The 22431-nt window shown below is 31.2% G+C and overlaps 2 protein-coding genes across 2 annotated transcripts; one reads left to right on the forward strand and one right to left on the reverse strand.

Moving 5' to 3' along the window:
- The first annotated feature begins 9782 nt into the window (after positions 1-9782).
- Positions 9783-12042, forward strand: LOC107423942 (CBS domain-containing protein CBSX5). The gene is made up of 2 exons (XM_016033603.4): positions 9783-10287; positions 10990-12042. Exons 1-2 carry the CDS (start codon positions 9947-9949, stop codon positions 11819-11821), a joined length of 1173 nt encoding a protein of 390 aa, XP_015889089.3. The 5' UTR covers positions 9783-9946; the 3' UTR covers positions 11822-12042.
- Positions 12043-12189: 147 nt separating this feature from the next.
- LOC107423934 (uncharacterized) lies at positions 12190-16571 on the reverse strand. The gene is made up of 3 exons (XM_016033591.4): positions 14367-16571; positions 13539-13629; positions 12190-12970 (listed from the first exon to the last, which is right to left on the reverse strand). Exons 1-3 carry the CDS (start codon positions 16554-16556, stop codon positions 12780-12782), a joined length of 2472 nt encoding a protein of 823 aa, XP_015889077.1. The 5' UTR covers positions 16557-16571; the 3' UTR covers positions 12190-12779.
- Between the last annotated feature and the right edge of the window lie 5860 nt (positions 16572-22431).

The raw sequence follows: 22431 nt of genomic DNA on the forward strand, positions 1-22431 counted from the left end.
TGCATACTCTTGTCACAAAATCTTGCCCGCATGTTTGGAATTTCTATGTCGCTGTCGAGGAATATTTTGGACTTGAAATCAACAATGGAAAGCCAATTTTTCTATGTTGAAAGAGGAAAAGATAGCAATGTTATAAGTGGTTAGGCTTTGTTTTGATGTAACTTATGAAATGCTGATTTTGGTTTTTAAAGTTTAGAAAACAGCTTAAAAATAAATGTTTAGACACGATTTAAATAAATAAAAAAAATTAGCTAAAACCAGTAAATTGTAATTTTTATAAACTTTTATTTATTTTTTTTTGGGGGGGCTTGAGTAGTTTTTTATAAACTTTTGAAAAAGTAGAAGCAAAAATTATATTAACCCAAAGCTTAAAATAGTTTTTATTTTATTTATTCTATTCTTTTAGATGCATCTCATAACTTATCTGTACGATGCTTTCTGGCGCTTGCTCATATTGACCATGATGGGAAGTACGGTTGTTGAATAAAAATTAAAAATTAAAAAACAAAATTAATAAAAAAGTATCCACAAACAAGTGGCAAGATCTTCTTTTGCGGCGAACACAAACAAGTTGCAAGATGAGTATTATTTAAGAAAGGAAAAGTATTTGTGAGATGAGTTATTATTTCTCCTATCTTTTTCCCAAAAAAATATTAAACGTCATTTTAAATTTACACTATATATGTAGTTTTCAATTACTTTTTAAATTATTTTAGGCTCTTATATTTTATTGGAATTGAGTTTTTTTTTTTTTTTATGATTTATATATTTTTAGCATTCAATTTTAGTAATACCCCTATACTTTTTCATTTTATTAATTGTAGAATACAATCTAAAATTCCTAATGGAACCCCGACAGCAAGCTAGTAAGTAGCTTTTTAAGTGACGGCATTGCCCATACCTTATTGGAAAGGCAAACTATCATTCCACTTCTCGTCCTATTTGAGTTAGGGTTTCTTCACAGTTTTGTTAAGAATTTGTTGTTTTGACATACACTGCAACAATTTGGAAAAAGATAGGCCAATAATTGTATGCACAAGTATTAGAAGATCTCAATCGAAATCAAGCAAAATTAAATGGATATTGATGTTATATTAAATCCAATTCTTCTTAAAACAATCTCCTTGTAATCTCATTTGGTAAATAGTAAAACAGTAATCATATAAATACCACAATATTAACCAAATTTATTTACCAAGTAATATATGTTAAAATATTATTAGTTATATATTCATATAATCTAAATATGAAAAAATAAATTGTTAAGTGCATAAATGAATTTAAAAAAAAAATAAATATTACTACATTATCTACCACATCATTTAGTAAATAAATTTAGTAAACATATTGCTAACTTAGTATTATTGATAATAAAATTAGTAGAAATCTATTTTTTTCCAACTTTAATAGGTTTGGATAGTTATTTAGAAATGCAAACATGTAGGTTTATGGATTCTGACTCTCAAATTTATATATATCTCTGTGTGTGGGGTGGAGGGGTTGTGTGTGTGTGTGTGTTTTATAGGTTTGGATAGTTATTTAGAGATGCAAACATGTAGGTTTAGGGATTCTGACTCGCAAATCTATAAATATCTCTGTCTATGTGTGTGTGTGTTTCATAGGTTCGAATAGTTATTTGGAGGTGCAAGCATGTAGGTTTAAGGATTCTGATTCTCAAATTTATATATATCTGTGTCCCTTTGTGTTTTATAGGTTTGGATAGTTATTTAAAGAAGCAAACATGTAGGTTTAAGGATTCTAACTCTCAAATTTCTATATATTTGTGTGTGTATGTGTGTGCGCTCATGTGTGCACGTGCACGTGCGTGCATGCATGTGCATGTGTGTGTACATGCGTGGGTCTGTGTGTGTGTGTGTGTGTGTGTGTGCGCGCGCGCGGGGGCATGCATATGTCTGTATGATGGGGGGGGAGGTGTGGCCTTGTGTGTGCGTGTGCGTGCGTGTTTGTGCATTTATGGGTGAGTGTGTGCATGTGTGTGTGTGTGTGCATGTGCATTCGTGCATGTGTAGAAAAGTTATTCCCATATATAAAATGTATTATTTTGAGAATTCTTAAGAAACTAGTTATTGAGTTTTTCAAAAATACAAATTCATGTTTAATTTACAATGCAAAACTTAATTTAACTACATTTTGAGCTTTAACATTCTTGTTACTAACCAAACAAGAAACTGATTCCCAAAAACTAGATTGTTAGAATGATAGGATTGCTCTCAAGATCCTTCTAGATACTCGAAATAATCCCGTGTAGGAAAGCCCCACCAATATTCTTTGAAAAATCTAGTAAAATCTCCACATGATTTGAATATATAACCGTACTATGTAAAATATCATAACATAAGAGTCATACATAATACCAAAAGTGTTCAATATAATTTATACATCATAACCAGTGAAAAAAATACATAATATCATCAGAGTCGAAGGAAAAGAATAATATATTAGCAATGAAAATAACATGTATACAGTGAAGATGCGTGAATATGATATACTAACCTGTCAGCTAAAGCCTAGAGAAAAAGTTTAAAAACAAAACTATAAGACAAACTCAGTGAGTGAACAATAGACATAAAAAGAAAATAATCATTATTCTTTTAAAATCATTTCTCTCAAGACCTCACTTTTACTTTTTGAAAGTTTTCCTATTTTGAAAAATAATTTTTCACAAAATCCGTAATTATTCCCATAAATATAACAATTTTCATATCGCAACAGACAAAATAAATAATATTAAAAATTTCCATTATTCTGTAAGTAAATTAACATTTCCATATAATATAAGCCAAATAAAATCCATATATCTATATGTATATAAAATATTTCAGTGTACTATATAATATACTTGTGTATCATAACCAATACCAAGCATACACACACACACACCTAGTGTCCTAGGGTGTCATAGACTATCAGAGGAGAGGAGGGAAAAACTATAACACCTCATCCCAAAGTATATAGAAAAATTTTCTCACATTGATTGAGTTGATCGATGTTGACCAAGTGGAAGTTGCTTTGACTTTTTGTTTTGGATGGAGTTTTGCGTTGATCAAGGTACCATTGCAAAATACATGTCAAAAATTAAGTTACGGTTTGAAAGTTATGAGCTAGAAAAGTTGCAGTCCAAACTGTCCTAGTAGTGCCTATTTGATTTTTTATTTTTATAAAATTTTGTTTTAACTTATGTATGGTTGTAAAGTACTTCATCAATACAAGTCTATGGACTAGTAGAATGCTTAATTTGGACACTTAGTTAGAAAGTTATGAACCTGCAAAGTTTTTCTAGAACAGCATTTAATTTGTACCAATCTTTGTGTGTGCACAGTGTCCAATAATATTGTGCCATGTATCAAATTTTTAACCAATCCCATGAGTACACAGTGGCATCCACGGGTGTTTTGATTGGTAGAGGGGTGTGAGAGAGGAGAGAGAATGAGAAGAGAAAGAGAGAAAGGAGAGAGAAAGATGTGAGAGGAGTGAGAGAATGGCCACTACTGGTTGGCCGTGCTTCGGCCACCGCTGACATGCACGAGCAAAACTAGTAGGTCAGCATTTGTAAAATCGATCATGGTCTGGAGGCCAGTGATGCGTTGGGATCAGGGAGATTTTTGGTGACGATGCCGCCAGTTTCGTTGATCGATTTCTCTCAATCCAGCCACCCATTTTTGACATCGCCAGTACTACTATGTTACCCACCCTCCAATCTATCTTTCCACCAATTTTCAAAGCCAATGCCCATCAGACACGCAGCCACCGATGACGTTTTTTGGTGACCATGACTGCTCATTGGAAATCTTGGTTCTGACAAGTTTAACAACAATTTTCCACTAATTTGACCTCCCTAAACCCAAATCCAAGGTTTTTTTCCTTCAAATCTTAACAGATTGGGAGATTTGAGGACATTAAGTGCCGACCCTTCCCGGTTAGATTCCAGCCACCATAGGTCTGATCTCTGAGAGGCCGTAATCCTCATGTGACAAGCTTCGTTTTGGTATGTCATTTGTATATTTTAGACAATGTTTATGTTAGCTCCCTCGGGTACCCGTGTATATTGTACTTAATTAAAATATCATTTTAATCGGTCTTGTGTGATATTGATAATCTAGATACACGTGTGAATCATGGGACCAATCCCGTGGAAGATCTTGATTGATTCACGCACTTGAGGTGAGTGATCCTCATTCAAAACTATTTTGGGTTGTTAATATATATATATATATATTTTGTGTTAATTGAATTTTTAAAAAAATATGTTATATGTGTTTGATATTTAAGAAAATTCCTATTTGAATTTATGATGCCAAATTGGGATGAATTAAAAATATATGTTGCATAAAAAACTATATTTTGATTTTTAAGAGATTATGGATTTAAATTTTTTTAAATAAATGTTAAATTCTATGTAAATATTGGTGGATTTGATTTTATGGTGTTGAAAAATTGGCATATTGTATTATTGGATTTATGATGATGGATTAAAAGTAAAGGTGGGATTTTATGGGTTTAAGTGATGTACTAAACCCGTTCTTTTTATTAAATTTTGGTATTTGTAAGATACATGATTTACAGATTTAGATGTACCATACAGTACTGGTGTTTAGTACTGTATTTGTTATATGTTGTTAAGTGCACAAGTTTGTATAGTCATCCTATGGGATGCCATGTATCTGGGATTGGCAAGTACTATACTGTGAGCATAAGTCACCCCCCTCTATGGCCAAAATGATTGTTTATAAGCATCGACGTCAAGGCGACCGTTTACAAGTTTATCTCTTTAACTTCCCGTCATAGTGGTACTTGGGATGCTGGATACCATCTGACACCATTGGTATAGAGTGTGGTGCATCAAGTTGTTTTGTCAACACGATTTTCAAAAATAGAAATATTTTACGAGTCATTCAAAAAATAAAAATGTATTTAATTATGTATCTATTATTATTTTAAATTAATATTTTAAAAATTATTCAAAAAATTAAAATGTATTTAATTATGTATCTATTATTATTCATATTTTTTTATCATTGATTTTAAAATTGATGTTTTAAAATGTATTTCACCATGCTTTTATTATTTAAATTGATTTGATGTTCTAAAATTTAGTGTAACTATTTGGCATATCATATCCAAATCAAATACAAAAATAAGGTAATATGATCAATAAAATAGACATATCAAAAGTATTTCTTTTATGCAAAATACTATTGTCATATAAAGTTATATAACAATAATCAATTAAATTAACAAAACTTTTTAAATTCCAAAATTCACAATTTTCACCATGAGTATGTTAAAATTTGGAAACATTTAAAAACTTGTCAAAAATCACATGAAACGATAATTTATGTATATATATATATATATATATAATTATACAACCACAATTTATCAAAATTTCCATAAAATTTCAAAATCAATAAATCATAAATTTAACATGCCCAAAGTACTTATGAAAAGAAAAATTCATTCACAGAGATATAGCTCACTCATGATTCGCAAGAATATTTCTTAGGTCTCCAAAAAGTCAACCAAGGCCATCAAATGGTTGAAAACAACTTTAGGATTACCAAAATTGGATACTAAAAAGTTTAATTATACACGAACCCATAGGATCCGATCCAAAATTGAGGCTAAGGCTAATTTACGAAATCAAAATTTCTTATGGGTATTAAGAACATCTAGAAACATAAATTCAACTTTAATTTGGTCCTATATTGTCAAACATAGTCCAATTTAACCCGGCAATAAACTAATTGATTAAAAAATAAAATAAAAAAAATACTCAAACATTGTTCAAAAATTAACAAATTATATACCAAATCAAAGCTTTTGAATTGGGTAATATGATTGTAAGCTCATCTTGGTCCAAATCGTTGCCAGAGATAGGAAAATGGATAAGAAAGTTTGACAAAACTTCAAATCATCATATCTCTAACATGACTTGGACTTTGGCAAAAAATAAACCATAATCGAACTCAAGAGGTCCAAAATAAGTAGATTAGGGTGGTCATCACCTACAAGGCCAAAAACCAGCAAGATCTAAGTTGGTTAGAAATTCACACTACTACTAGGAAATGCTCTGATCTCAACGCATTGGTGATCAAAATGGGCTAAATTTTTGTTGGAATATCTGTTTCTTCATAAAGCACGGTGGTGGTGCTAGTAGTGAGAATTGGGTTGGCCAAAATCAGGGCAAAATCTTCAATGAATATAAATGCGATTCCACCAGCAAAACTCCACAATCCCAACTCATTACTAGCCCTATCGCCATAAACTTTTGTGTACTGGTTGAAAATCCTATGAGCATTCTAGTAGGATGGCATGTGTAAGTTTATTTAGCCAAATTGATGGTCAAATTTTATGAAATTTGACGAGGGCAGTGGTGGGTCATGGGTGATGACGGGTTGGGTTGTTAGGTCACATGGTCGCTCAAGTTTTAAAGGTTTTGGAGGATGAAAAGGGGATTTTTTTTTTTTTTTTTTTTAAGTTGTTTCTCCATTGCACACTCTCCAATTTATATATGGACTTTTGGATCCATTACAAGATAAAAATTTGGACTAATTTGAATACAGATAAAATATTGATGATAAAAACTTCTTAAAACCATAATTTTTTTTACTGTAATTTCAAATTAGATGTAACAATAGTTTACGAACTTATGTCGATGAGCTTTATGGAATGTCAAAAGTGTCAAAACCAAATTTCATCTCTAAAGAAAAGTTAAACTTTGTACCATATAAAAGTTCAATTTAGTCAAACTTAGGTAATGCTGGTCAAACCGTTCAGAAATTCAAATTTAGAGTGTTTTCTCGAATTGTATGATTGCATAAACCTCAAGCTTTGGTCATCATTTTTTTTTTCTATTACATTTGTTGTTGATATTTTTCCAAACTTTGGACTTCTGGATGAAATTTTTTAAAACTTGATAAAGATTGATGAAATTCTTCCAAAAATAAAACGAAAATAATTTTGATAAGATTTGGGATAAAAGCGTCAAAAAAAATAGGAAAAAAAACACACACACACACACACACATTTGCTATTTAGGGTATAAACCCCCTTATCATTAATCACACAAGGAAACAAATTTTGGAAAAAAAATAATGAAATAATAATTTAGTAAATACATTTGATTGCAATAGGGATATACTTAAAACATTAATAAAAAATGACACGTATTATTGATCAAAATAAAGAATAATATGCCAAAATAAAAAGAATGTCCTTCGGGCTATTTCAAAAATTGTTAACAAAGTCGACATTGGGGTCCTCAATCCATGATATACTATATAGGAATGTAGTTTTATAGCAATGTGGGACTTTCATTATTGGATTTAACTCTACATGCGTCATCCTACTTACTTTAAATATTAGAAATCTTAAATATATACCACTTACATAGGAATATCAATGATGAAATCCAAAAATATAATGATCTAGTGTAATGATCATAAACAACTATTTCCTTTGGCAAAAAAGTGGAATTCAAATATTCTACTTCAATATCAAACTCATATCGGATTTTTAATATAAAAATTAACAACAGAATTTTATTTTTCAGCAATTGGATTGCATGAAGGGTGAAGATTTAAAAGTACAATTATTAATAATTAGATTTTGATCAAATTCAGTTTTTCTAAATAAATATTGCCAATAAACATATATTTGACTATTTTTTCAACTTTAAATTTTAACATTTAACGTAATTAAAAGGCTAATAAATGAAGATATGATGTTAAAAAATCAGGTTGTCTTGATATAAGTTTAACTATACATATATATATATATATATATATACAACTTTAATAAGTTAAAAACATAACTCCTACCTTATGTTGAATACTTACTAACATAATAAGTGCTAAGTGCTGCTACTTGTCAAACTATTGTTTTAATATTAACTCATTAGTTAAGATGCAATCCTTACCATTTGACACGCCAATACACTATTATCTTATGTTATGACCATGTTCCTAACAAAATAACTTCGTGTGTATATATATATATATAATAAATGATCTTCATAAGATATAACTCTAGTTTCTTTGAAAATGATAAATTTTTTTGCACAATAAGGAGTTAATCTGTATCATTTTGACTTGGTTTTCATTTCTCTATCTTTTACTTCTTTTAGAATATCGAGTTGAGCTCTTGTCCTACCCTAGTCGAATGAAACTTACTGAGGCAAATCTTTTTCATATAAAACTTACTTTATTTAGGTAGGGAAATTCATACAGTTTTATAAAACTATGTGCTATAGATAGAGTTCCTAGTCATTTTCAATATAAACAATTGACAATTGAATCCAATATTTCCTATTATTTTCATATTCCTAATAATATTGAAAATAGAAGGCCTCACTTCAAGTTGTTCAAGAATGGTAACATTGAGTTTATCAACCCTTTGCCTTAAAATTAGGTAGTTCGATTTCTTTTAATAGGGCAAAGGAATGGATATAACTCAATAATAGTTAATTGTAGGGTTATCATTATCCTTTTTGTAGTGATGAATCTTGGAATATGTTGTTAGGAAAAGGAATTGTACAATTTTTGGAATCTCCAAATGGATGTCAAAACACATAATATCTCTTGAATGGAACTAGGGAAAAAAAAAAAATGTAACTCTAATTCTTTGTGTAAATGGTAACTTCTTTGGTGTACGGAGGATTTTTTTTTTTTTTTTTTTTAATTATGGAAACTGCAAAGAGGAGTTGATTTGCATAGTCTTAACTAGGGTTTTATTTCTCTATTTTTTTAATAATATCAAGTCTGGCTTTTCTTCTACCCATATCGAATGGAACATGTTAAATTAAATCATTTTCATGTAAAACCTACTTTATTTAGGTCGGGAAAATTATACATTTTATTTTGAATGAGTAAAATGTGATCGACCTACAAATTTTGCTAAAATAAAAATTATATATATGTATATATATATATATATATAAATTATGCAAACTGAACAAATATGAATTGATCATGCTATATATGCTGTTCTATATACTCTTACTTGACGCCTAGCCCAAGGTCAGTGGTCGACCGATTCTTATTTAAAAATGAAAATCAATATTAATAAAAAAATAAAAACCTTTCTCATAATATTTTTTATCTACCTTTTTCATAATTATTTTTAGGTTCTAAAACCAATACTAGAATTAAAAATACACAATATAACTTTTTGGTCACCCACTATTTTTATTAATTTTTTTAAAAAAATCATTTTGGTTACCTACTTTGAGGAATAATATATATATATATATAATGATATATTAAAAAAATTATAAAAAATGATTGTAAAGAATAGCTAATCAAAATGTTAGATGATGAAAATTATCTATATCTTATTACTTTAGATATACATAAATTAAAATAAAAAATATAATTCCAAATAAAAAAGACAAAGAGATATACACTAAAATTACAAAGAACAAAAGGATAAACAACCATGTTAGCAATAAATAAATAAATAAATAAATAAACAACTAATATTTCCAGAAGAACGTCGCATTCCCCACCACAGGTTCAAAATTTTACTCGTGATCAAAATAGTTGTCATGGGTTTTATTTATAAATTTTATAATTTAAAAAAAAATTAAAAATAAAATAAAATCTTTTCCCAGCGGATCTAGGAGTAGTAGTTGCTGGAGAGGAATAGCTGTAATCTCTATAAAATTCATGAAAGGGACCCACTTACAGCACAAATATCAACGAGGATACCGGAGGAATGACCGGCTATTCCCCGTAACGATTGCCTATAAATAATAGCCCCAATCTATTTTGCTTTCTCTTACTTTAACAGCCACAACAATCCCTCTCTCTTTCCCCCCTTCTCTCTCTAGAAACATCATCAAAATCTAATCCTCTTGTATCTCTTCGTCTCTCTGTGTTTGAAGCTTGAGAATTTTTTGTTTTTCTTGGTTTAATTTGTTTAGTGCATGGCAGTGAGTTTGTTCGCACATGAGGTGTCAGACCTATGCCTTGGAAAGCCTGCGCTTAGGTCACTTTCTTTCACCGCCACCGTTGGCGAAGCCTTATCGGCATTGAAGAAGCTCGGAGATAGCTGTATAAGCGTTTGGAGCTGTGACCATTCGAAGAGTAGTTGTATTGGGGATGAGAGTTGTTGTAGATGTGTAGGGAAGGTTTGCATGGTCGATGTTATCTGTTTTCTCTGCAAGGAAGATAACCTTTCGTCTCCTTTGACGGCGCTTCAAGCTCCGGTTTCCGATTTGATTCCTAAGGATACTACGCTTGTTAGGCATTTGGAACCCAACGCCAGGTTTGTATTTTCTTTTTAGTTCTTTTTATTTTATTTTTTTTTAGTTCGATTCAGTTTATCGACTCGGCGGCGCTTGGTTTCTTGTATTTTCTTGATACGATTTCTTTGAAATTTTCTCGTGTTCTGTAAATTTAGGGTTTTTTTTTTTTTAAATGTTTTTTTTATATATATATATTTTCTCTCTCTCTGATCAGTGGTGATCAAAATTTGTTGTTAGTTTATTTTATTTTTTTAAATGAAAAACTAAATTAATCTTCTTTTACCTCTGAACTTTTCTTTATTTATAAATCTATTACGCGCTTTAAGTTGCCTATAAAAGAATAAATTTTAAGGCGTTACAAGATACATATTTTTAGTATGTGGTTACAAATCTCTAATTGCATAATCAAACAACAATCCGCATTAAAAAGTGGAGTAAAAATCTTTAGAAATTAAGCTTAATTCCTTAATTTCTAATTATTTATTAATTGTTGGGCTTTTCTGGATTTCTCTTTGCATTTTTCAAGGAAAGCACCGCCATATTAATAGAATTTATTTTCACTTGTGTGACATTATTTTTTAGAAATTTCTGTTTTTCTCCTTTTAATTGTTAGTGTTTGTACATAGTTCATAAACCTACAACATTTTTTTTATTATTATTATTTTTTTAATCTTCTTGACAGAGTGATGTACTAACTCATTGGTGTTTACTTATATATTCAGCTTGGTGGAGGCCATAGATCTAATTCTTGAAGGTGCACAGAACCTGGTTATACCAATTCAAACCAAGAACAGTACAAGAAAGAAGCCCCTCATCAACAACCCCTTGTCTGACTCCACCCTCCACAAAAACCGGGAATACTGCTGGCTCACCCAGGAAGATATTATCCGCTACCTCCTCAACTGCATAGGCCTCTTTTGCCCCACCGCAATCAACCCCATCAACGCCCTTAAAGTCATTGATTTCGACGACATCCCAGTCGTCCATTACGATGACCCTGCATCATCTGCATTGACCCTTATCTCCAACTCACTTGTTCATCAAACCTCTGTTGCCATTGTTGATGTGGAAGGCAAGTTGATAGGTGAAATCTCACCCTTCACCCTCAATTCCTGCGAGGAGACCACAGCAGCGGCCATAGCAACTCTCTCCGCTGGGGATTTGATGGCATACATTGACGGCGGTGGTCCACCAGAGGACTTAGTGCAGCTAGTGAAAGAGAGACTCGAGGAGCGTAGTTATGGGGCATTTGTGGAGTTGATGGAAGAAGAATCCACAATTTCATCATCTTCTTCATTTTGTTCATGCTCATCAGATGACGAGTTTGGCCCGGTGAGGAGTGGGAAGCTAGGCAGCTACTCAGCGAGGCTGGTAAGAAGGTCGGAAGCCATTGTGTGCTACCCTTGGAGCTCGATGGTGGCAGTGATGATTCAAGCTCTTGCCCACCGTGTGAGTTATGTGTGGGTTGTTGAAGAGGATGGAACTTTGTCTGGCATTGTTACATTTGCAGGAATGTTGAAAGTTTTCCGGGAACACGTGAAATCTATGGGATAAGCTGCATAAGCCCCCATAAGATGAGAGGATTCAAATCCTATGAAGCAAAAATGCTAAAACTTGAAGCTAAACACCAACGATTTCAATATTCGTGACTAAAATATACCATGCAGAGACATCAACCTTTCAAACTCGTTAATATTATTGTACTAAATACTTTTTACTTGCTTTATTATTATTGATATGATAAAGTCATACATATATGACTCTAGATTCTTTTTTTTTTTTTTTTTTTTCCTGATATATAAAAAGCTTTTGAGATATCGAATGCCAATTCATTTATAAATTTCTAAATACTTGGATAATCCATCAAAAAGAAAGCAACAAATTGGGAAGTTCATTTTGACGACTACAAAACAGCCTCTGCCTTCTCTTTCAAAGAATAAATCCGCCATTATATGGTTGTAGAATATGATACAATAAGTTTTGAAAGGATCCACATTTTAAACTCTCATAGGACTGGTAGTTTATCCAATTAAACAATAAACCTGAACAAATTTTTAATGCACGATAAAGCCGGTAGCTTGTTATCAAATAAAAAAGAAACCAACCTCAATAGCTTTCTATGGTAATGTCAGTTGCGAGGAGTCTGATCACGTAATTGACCTTCAGCTTCAAATCTTAGTTTGATTAGCAATGCAAGCAGCTTGCATTATTACAATAGCAACATGCTGTCTCGGGTGTGAACCTACCCAGAAATGCAAATGTATTCATTCTTGGGAGAAAGGAGCGGACTACTGAGATCACTCCCTCCAATGAGCTGATTGAGCAAGGAGAGTTTACCTCATATTCTCCTTTTTTATTTTTATTTTTGGTATCAATCTTATTTTGCTGGCAATCCATTGAGGAATCAACATCACCTCTATTTTCTACAAATATTGAAACGTAGAGACAAAATTTGGAGAAAAAGAAACCGAGAAGCAATTGAGTTGGCCAATTTAGCCTTCTACAGATGTGACTAATAGTGCCTACTGCCAAGCTCAGATATGCATGTTGACAAGGCGTGCCTTACTTGAAGATTGTTGGAGTCCATATCAAGTGCATCTTCATATAACCTCTTTGCCTGGTGTAGCAACTTTGCCTTCTCTCTACTATTAAATGGCCGTAAGCGGGATCTTTGCTGCAGTATCATGCCCCATCTGAACAGAGCTGTCATTCATACCTCAAGTTAAAACAAGCATTACACTCTTCATATTTTCCCATTGCTAATGAGAATCTTAACACTAGTAGAGTAGTGCGCATGATGGTGCCAAATATAATAAAAAATAAAAAATAAAAAAATAATGAACAAACAAATATATATATATATAAATAATTATAAAAATTAAAAAAAAAAAAAAAAAAAAAAAAAAAAAAAAAACCTAGTAGGACACGAGACTTTTTTTTTTTTTTTTAATTGGTTTGAAAAGAATAGGACACGACCTATCACTCGCCCTTAAACAAGTTATTTTTGCAACTGCGTCACAAGTGCTTTGCTCATTTATTTTTTTATGCCAGACACAAAACAATATTTAATATGGTCTTTGTCCCCCTATATATATTGCAATAGCTTCCTTTGGTTTCATCTTTATACATATTGCAATAGCTTCTTTTGGTTTCATCTTTGGAATTCATTTAGTCCATTAAAATAACACAACCACATTTCTAGCTGCATTATCACAAAATAAAGGTATTGATAGACAATATAGGAAAAAAAAAATACAATAATGACACATACCATCAGGTGCATAAACATTGCCTTTAGACATCATCGCATCAAACTTATCAATTGCAGCTAAAAACACTTTGTCAGCATCAAAAGCAGCTTCCTGAGGAACAACGAAAATATAGTTAAAACTAAGAGGAAATAATCAATAATAAGATCCCCCCCCCCAAACCAAAAACAGAAGTTTGGTATTCAATCAGTCTTTAACTGAACTTTTATCAATGTTACAACTTACAATTAAATATTTATGTCAACAATTTAAGAAAACGTCAATAAATTTTGGCATGACTTTTAAATATATTTGTAAATTAATGGTAAGTGATAAAATTAAAAGATGAATCGAGCTCGATTTGGATAAGACATACTCAGATAAACCATAAAATTGATAAAGATAGTTTCATACTGAACCATATTATACAGTCCCAAACCAATTCTACAATATTTTTCTATTCAGAATTGCATTGTTTAATATTCCCGCAACTGAGTTTAATTTTGCCAGATTTTAACAATATTCACAAACAAAGAACCTAAGTGAAAAAAGAAAAAAAAAAAAAAAAAAGGGGGTTAAAAGAACAAAATTGAAATTAGCACAAAACTTGAAGAGAAATTATTTTATTTACCATTAAGTTTTAAGTAGAAATACTAGTTAATACTGGGAGAAAAAGAAATGGAGACAACCAAAAAAAAAAAAAAAAAAGCCTAATCAAATTCAATGTGATGAAACTCACACAAGAACAAGCATGGCCAAAATTGATCAGCCTGAATTCTCACTGGTAAAGAAAAGTGCTAGATTTCAAACAAACGAGGTGATTGCAAATTTGCAACAAGAAAAATGCTTACCGGGCCAATATCTGCAACCAACTGCCCCCGGAAGGAAAGAGCAAGACCCCAATTATACAGGGCCCTCACATCATTTGCATCAATAGACAAAGCCAACCTATACTTTCTCCCTGCTTCCATGAGGAGTTCTTCACACTCTTCACACACATTAATGAGGACAGATGCAATTTCATCTCTACTCCTAATTCTATCATGTACTCTACCCCTTTTTTCAACAGATGAAACGTCGCTTCTGGAAAGGAGAATTCTCAACTCACGACTAATCCTTAATTTTAGTTCTCCATGAAGAAGAAACGTGTTTCCCAACTGGCCCACAGCCAACAAACTCATGGGCTTCATAGATATAGCTTTAGACAGTAGCTTGGCAGACCTGCACAATATGATTTCTGCACGCTCTGTTTCATGTCTATCCTTTATGAATTCCTTGGCTTGATTCAGCAGGTCATTAGCTTCAGTAAGATATCTGTCGAACATTACATCATCTGAAACCATTGAAGATGCAGGGGGAGGCACATCCCTTTCACATCCAGACAGGCGGTCAGTTACATGAAAATTGTCTTTGACATTCATCGCTTCTTCCGTCAATGAATTCTCATAACTATCATTATCACCCTCCTCCCCTATAAAAGAAGACTCATAAGTTCCGTCAGATTTCTTAAGCTGTTTCTCTTGTATAAGGGAAGTTTCAGTTTCCATATGCTTCATTCTGACACTAAAATTGACAGAATCAAGTAGATTATCACAGGAGTCAGATCTCTCAGTTTGATTATTATGATGCAACTTGAAAGAAATATGTTGTTCATTCATAAACCAGGATCTGTTATTCTGGTAACCATACTCTTTGCTCTCAGTAATGCTGTTATCGTCTCCACGCATCTCCTCCCAACTCATTTTTCTATTTTTCGTTCTTGCATTGCCATTTTCATTTAAAATGAATTTATTAGATGAATGTTGAGAAAGACCAGTATTTGCTTTTTGTTTATTGACATTAACAGAATTGGAGACCATTTCTTCAACAGATGGAACTAAATTATTACCATGAGTTTTATCATCCAAAGCTGCCTCTGCATTCTTCCGCTTAAAGTTATTTTTTACTTTAGTAGGCTTGGAATCAGCAAAGTTTTCTCCAAACAAACCCCTACAAGACTGCAAAAACTCATAGCCAATTTCACTCAGCTCTTTCTTTCGCTTGGCAGGTTTCTGATCCTCAAACTGAACACTAGAACTACCAACATCCTGTATAGAAACTTCAAGTGTACTCTTAGCACTTGAGGCCGATAAACTAATTGATTCCACTACCTTAACATAATTTTCTAAATCAACCACCGTAATTTCTCTAGAATCAATAGCTTTCTGTATATTATGTTTTAGGTTGCTAACTTCAACATCAAACCCATTAAAGACCTCGACCAGATTCCTTAATTTTTCAGTGTAAACCCTAAAAATTTCCTCTTTTGCCCGTCTCTTATTTCCAGTTAAGTTCACTTCGCCTATACCTCCGCCACGGACAGCTCCAATTGAAAACCCAATAGCAAACACCAACACAGTAGCAGGAAATACAACAATTGAAGAAACCCTAACCCTAGAAATAGCCAAAGCACACGCAAGGCCTAACAGAAACACAACGACATGCTTCCTATCATCAACTCCTATGGAAACAAGAAATTTACGAAGCTGGTCAGACTCACCAGGTCGGTCCGAGTCGTCGTCAGCAAGCCTCAAATCGTCCCACCCGCCATAACTCGTCGACTCAGAAGCACAATTAGCTCTGACCGATGAGAACCCAAACGTTCTAGGAGTCCGGCGCCAATTTTGGCGAGGAACGTGTAAAAGGCTTCGGGTTTTCCGAGAAAGCGAGGGAAAATGGAATTGAAATTTTGAATGGAGGATATCAATGTTTGAGAAATTTTTGCTCAGGATCTGGGATATTAGGGTTGTCATGGAGTGGATTAGTTTGGGAGACCAAGGATTCCGTACGGACGACGCTGCAACCAGCAGCTCTAGCTTGCTCGCTCGCTGTCTCTCTCCATCGCCGAGTCCTTCAGCAGATCGAACTTTTGAGGGTAATTTCGTCAATAGACAAAAATATCTTACTACGATGTCGTTTCTTCTGAACCTTTCCACTATGGCGGCTGAGCCCAGTCCACAAACGGTTCTCCATACAATTGCCGGTGTCCAATCTGGCCTCATATTATTTTCTTTGGGGGGTGGGGGGGGAATTTGGTCCCATACCTTTTAAAAATCCTTAATAAAATCTATCCATATTTTTTTTTATCTTTTCTATTTTATCTTTTTATTTTTTAATATTCCTACATTATGCTTTTTAAATATTAAAAACCATCCATTTTTCTCCCTAACAGAGCACGAAGAAGAAGAGGAAGAGAAAGTGAGAGAGAATGGCAAAGTAGCTTGGGACAATCGAAGAGTTCTTTCAGGAAGAGTGATAAGTGGAGGAAGTTAAGCAATCAGCTCCACCATGCCCTTTCTGGTCTTGGCCTCAGAGTCATCGCCTTCGGCTTTTACTTGGTCTGCAAGCAGGTCTACAATAATTACAAGACCTGTAAGAACTTGCAGTGAACATCAGAAGATAATAGATGGCTTGAGAGACAATTTTAGTAAGGAATTAAGGAAAAATGAATCACTAGAGAAGTTTGACAAGCATGTGGCTAAATTGCAAATGGATCAAATGATATGAAACTAGGTTTATTTGCTCCTAAATCCATTTTAAATTAGCCAGATCGAAATTAAGTTCAGATTTTAATGGTCACCTTGATCTCTAATCAACCTATAATTATAAACATTAGTATAAATCGAAGATGCCATAATAGGTTATAGATTATCCTATTGATAAGTTAAAATAAAACACTTGTTCTCTATTCAGAGTTTTAGGTGTTTTAAAAGAACGAAGAGAAATATCTCTCACAAGTATTTTTCTGAATGAATAATGATGTATCTATTATTAAGAAATTAAGTATTTAGGTAGGGTAGAGTGACAAAAATTAAATCCCTAAAGGAATAGATAAAAACCGACCAATAAGACTAAACCAAAGATGTGGCCGGTTGTCACATGTATTTCCTAATACAATTTGTATTAATTAATTTCTTAATTTTTAAAGAGAAATTAATTAATTTAGAATAAAAAAATATTAAAATTCAACCTTCCTAAATTAATTTGTCCAACAAATAATTAAATAAAAAATAAAAAACAAAGACTATTTCCTAAAAGTCAAATTTTCATATTTTAAAAGTAGTTGACTAGTTTTCTAAATAAGCTATCATTGCCCAATCTCTAACTAATTTAGGCTTCAAATTTGATCCAATTTGTCATGTAAGATACCTAGTAGGATTAAAAATGGTCCTCACACATTGCCATTGATTGGAATAGTCAAAGTTTGTTTAAAATGCAAATAAACCACTTTCCAATGCCAAACTAGCAAAAACGGCCATAATTGAAGCTTGTGTGCCTTTAACCGTGCTCAGACACCCTTGCTTCTGCCTTGACATGAATTTGTGACTTCTTGGAAAAATCAAGCACGTTCATAAGCACACAAACTACCCCTTACTGCCCAAAGTCTTCAAATGCACCAAAATCGCTTTCCAAGTCCATTTCTATCTTTAAAACCTGAATGCTCAGCACGGGCTTAGAATTTTCAAGTATAATTATGTCTTCTTGAGATTTTAATTACTCTTTGTATGAAACTAACAAGATTGTCCTTAAACCTTTTAGCTTGAACCCTAGTAATTGGTCTAGTCTTTAGTTGTACAGAATCAGCACCTCAGTAAGTCGTTGGTTGTACGAGTGGGTTTTCATCAGCAAACAAGGTTAATTGAAGTAGAACTGGCCTTAAGAAGGGAGTTGTGTTTCTGACATTTTTTCTCTGTCACTATTTCAGTTCTATGTCTTATTGAACTCATAAATTCCTTTACTGACTTGATTTCTCATAGACTTACTAAAGGCTTTAATAAGGAATGCTTTTCATGGAGGAAAATAGAGCAAAGATGGAGTAGGAGGTTTTGTTTTCAATGAGATTATGGATTTTGTTAGGGAAAAAAGAACATAGAAAAGCTGGAAAGGTTTTCTTCAATAATTTTGTGGGCTGTTTTGGAAGAAGAGGAAAAGAAAAACAACGTAATTTTTTTATTTTATTGGAGGCAAAATTGGAACTAAAGGATAAATTAAAATTATTAAAAAAAAAAAAAAACCCTAAAAGGAGAGGGATAAATATCCTTATCCATTTATTTTAGTGGATATTGGACCAAATTCCCCTATTATGTATGCCTCAGCCTCAAAGCCCATAATTAGCTAGTTTAATGAGCTCAAGGTACCCAGGATTTTTTAACATATACAGTTGATGGTAATGGTTACATCTTGCTGTTATTATTTTATACACTATAGGCCAACTCTTCATGCATATTTTTTTGGTAAATCAACTCTTCATAGATATTAACTAACTCCCAGCCAAAAAAAAAAAAAAAAGTATGTGCGCATAGATAGTTTAGTTGAATAATAGGGAATCTTAAATATAAATATATTTATAGAGTTATATTCCCATCAAGGATTTTTTTTATTATTGTTTTTATAAGTTCTAGGTTACTTAATAATTTTAACATGTAAACATTTTTATTAGCATTTGGATAATTTTAAAAATTGAAATTTAAAAATATGTTAATAGTCTAATATAAATTTAATGAATTATTAAAATTTAGTTAGGCAAAATAAATTATATATGAACTTAGTAAACTATTAATGTTTTTTTCACCTCATATAAGGTCGAATGTGTATGTGTGTGTGTTTGCTATATATAGTATGATTATATATCTATATATATATATACTAAAATATTTACTAAATATATTTATTAATTAATATGTATTAATATATTATTGGTTGACATATATAATCTAAATATGGATTCATAAACTTTTTAGTGGATAAGTAAGTAAAAATAAATAAATAAATAAACCACCACTCCATAAACATTTCTATTGAGATTGGGGGTGATGTCGATTCAATTCAGTTGGTTGTTTGCTATTTTTACAAACTGAACTAAATCGAACTATGAAGAGATATCAAGCCAAAATGAACTAATCACCTTCGATTTAGTTTGTTCGGGTTGAATATTTTCTTATTTAAAATTTTTTAAAATATTATTATTTTTTAATGATTTTAATTTAATGTTATTAATATATTTAATTGAACAATTTAAAATTATGAAAATATAATTAAATATAATAAAATATTTAAAAATATATATATATATATAATGTATATGATCGTTCATTTGGTCTTATTTGATTTGGAATAAAAACTATTCAAACCAAACCAAATCAGTTTACTTCAGTTAGTTTAATGATTTGGATTTGATTATATCCACCACCAGTCCATCATGAGCAAAACATTTCAATTTGTGGATAATTAAAACAAAATTGTTTTAAGCCATTTTAATTTTATTTTAATAATAGTTAATTATATATTTATGAAAAATCAAATTCATAATTCATCGGTTAGACTTTTTAAATTTATTTTTACAATTAAAAATCATAAATATAATTATGATAAAATTAAAATGCCTAAATAAAATTTATCCTAATTAGCTAATAAATACGTTGCTTTTTACTGTTTTTTTACCCAAAAAAGAATTAATAAAAGAATGAGTTATGAGGAAAAAAGTTACGTACATACTTGTTGGGAGAGACCTTTTAACATGAGTTATGGAAAATCATTCTAATAATAAGTGTTTCGTTTTTTATATATAAAATTTGATGGTTTTAACATGACCTTTTTGTTTTTTAATTTACCAAGGAAATAACGTTTGTTTTAGTTTGTTTAAGAGTTTACTTAGCCATGTGTTCATGCTAAAAAATAAAAAAGAAGAAAAAGAAAACCACCAATTATTCACATAATATTATTTTGTGATTTTTTTACACACTGCTGTACCAATTGGTATATGAATATTGATAATACGTACTCTAAGATATACTTTTTCTTTTTTGGCTCAATTTTACTTTTTTGGCATGAAGGACCTTTCATATTATCAGCTAATTCCTATAATTTTAATTTAGTCAATAAATTATTTATATTTATCATTAAACAATTATGAATTCGAATGAATTAGTATGTAAAAAAATTATTGTAAGTATGGAAAAATAAGAGGGAAAAAAAAAAAAAAAAAAAACCTCCTTTACTATATAAATATCTTTGCGTCAGTCGGTTGGAAGTTGTGTCTCGGTGCTATTACCAAAAAAACAAAAAAATAAAAAATCCAATTAATTTATCACCTTCCCTGTACCTTATTTTCTACTATTATTGTTTTTTTTTTTAATATAGAGGATGTGTGGCCGTACACCATGGCCAGGCATTAACTTTTCCTTTTCTCTCAAAAAGAACAAATGAATAACTTCAAGCAACAAAAAAAACAAAAAAAAAAAAAAAAACAAATGAATATCTCTAAATTAAAATCATGAAACATTTATTATACGAGTATCTAAAATTTTCCATTCAACAGATATACTTTAATTTAAAGAAAATAAAAAAGATATATTTCTATTGTATATATCTTTTATATATTACTATCACAACTCACATTGATGAATTTAAGAATCTATTTAATTTTTAATTTGTCAATAATTATTTTTCATTATTTGATACTAAGCTCCAAGTTATGGGCTATGCTAGCTGCTGTACGTTGGCTGTTGAGGCAACAGAGCCGTACACGAAATTTGAAGGAGGAGAGATTAATGGAACGACCATGAGATTGGAGATTATATTTATCTATTTTATTTTGGTCTGAAAAGATTATATTTGTCTATTTATTTTGGTCTGAAAATGTTATCGATAATATGAATACTTGTCAAACAATTCCATCAAATTTAATGTTAATGTATCTCTTAATCGGTGAGAAAGTTTGACAAATGTAAGTTGGAAATAGATTATGGGGGTGCGAATGGAGAGATAAGGGCTATGGATCAAATGGATTGGTTGGAAAATGGAAAAATTGCAGCAACCCATTTTGAGTGCTGTTCCTAACGTTGGAAGCCTAATCTAGTTACGTTCAGGGGCTGATTAGGGTGAAATTTTGGCGATTCATTCAAAATTTAGTGGCCAATATCCCTGTTCGACTTTTGTAGCTCTTCATGGCCAGAAAAATGATGCAAATCGATGAAACTCGGTTGCCAGTGGTGATGGGTTGTGTTGACCCAATTTGTAGTTTAAGGTTTTAGGACGTTTTGCGTGTTTTCAATTTTTTTTAATGATTGGCATGCTTGCCCAAGTATATATAATATTTTGGATCATTGTGAACAAAAATTTAGGATTGATTTGGATACAAATAAAAATATTAATATTTAAAATTTTTTATAACTATAACTTTTTAATTTTATTTCAGAATTAGATGTACTGTTAGTTTACAAATTCGTATCGGTGAATTCTATATTATGAACTATTAGTCAAACAAAAAATTTAACCATAAAAAAGGTCAATCCTTTCACCCACACATGATCCAACTGATCAAACCACTTAAAAATTTAAATTCTATTTTATTTGTCAAGTAGGTCATCACAATATATGTACATCTTTTTATCAAAATATATAGTGAAAATTGTAGAAGATTAATTTTGGGGGCAAATAGGATAAGCTTTTATTAAGAAGAAATGTATTGTAATAAAAGACCAATGAGCTCAGCTGGTTATTAGGAACCGGTTTAGTAGAAGAAAACCACCTAGATCCCTTTTTTGTTATACAAGTTTATAAAAGCATCCCCAAAGGACTTTTCAAAAATAAAAATCATATTTTCTATAATAAAAAATATCTTTTGAGATAACTAGTAAAATTTAAAAATGTCCTTCAACAAACTCTCTATATGTGCTCTTTATTTTTATTTTTTCTATAAATATTTATTATTTTACTTGTTGTCTTTCTCTTTTATATGAGTTATCTGCTTCTTAAATATTATAATAATAGCATAGAAACATATGCTACATTTAATTAAATTTATATAATATTGAAATAAAAAGTGGTTTTATCTCTCTATATTTGGAAAGCCAAACAAACTTTTTATATCAAAAA

This window comes from Ziziphus jujuba, chromosome 1, assembly GCF_031755915.1.
Source record: "Ziziphus jujuba cultivar Dongzao chromosome 1, ASM3175591v1".
Taxonomy (NCBI): domain Eukaryota; kingdom Viridiplantae; phylum Streptophyta; class Magnoliopsida; order Rosales; family Rhamnaceae; genus Ziziphus; species Ziziphus jujuba.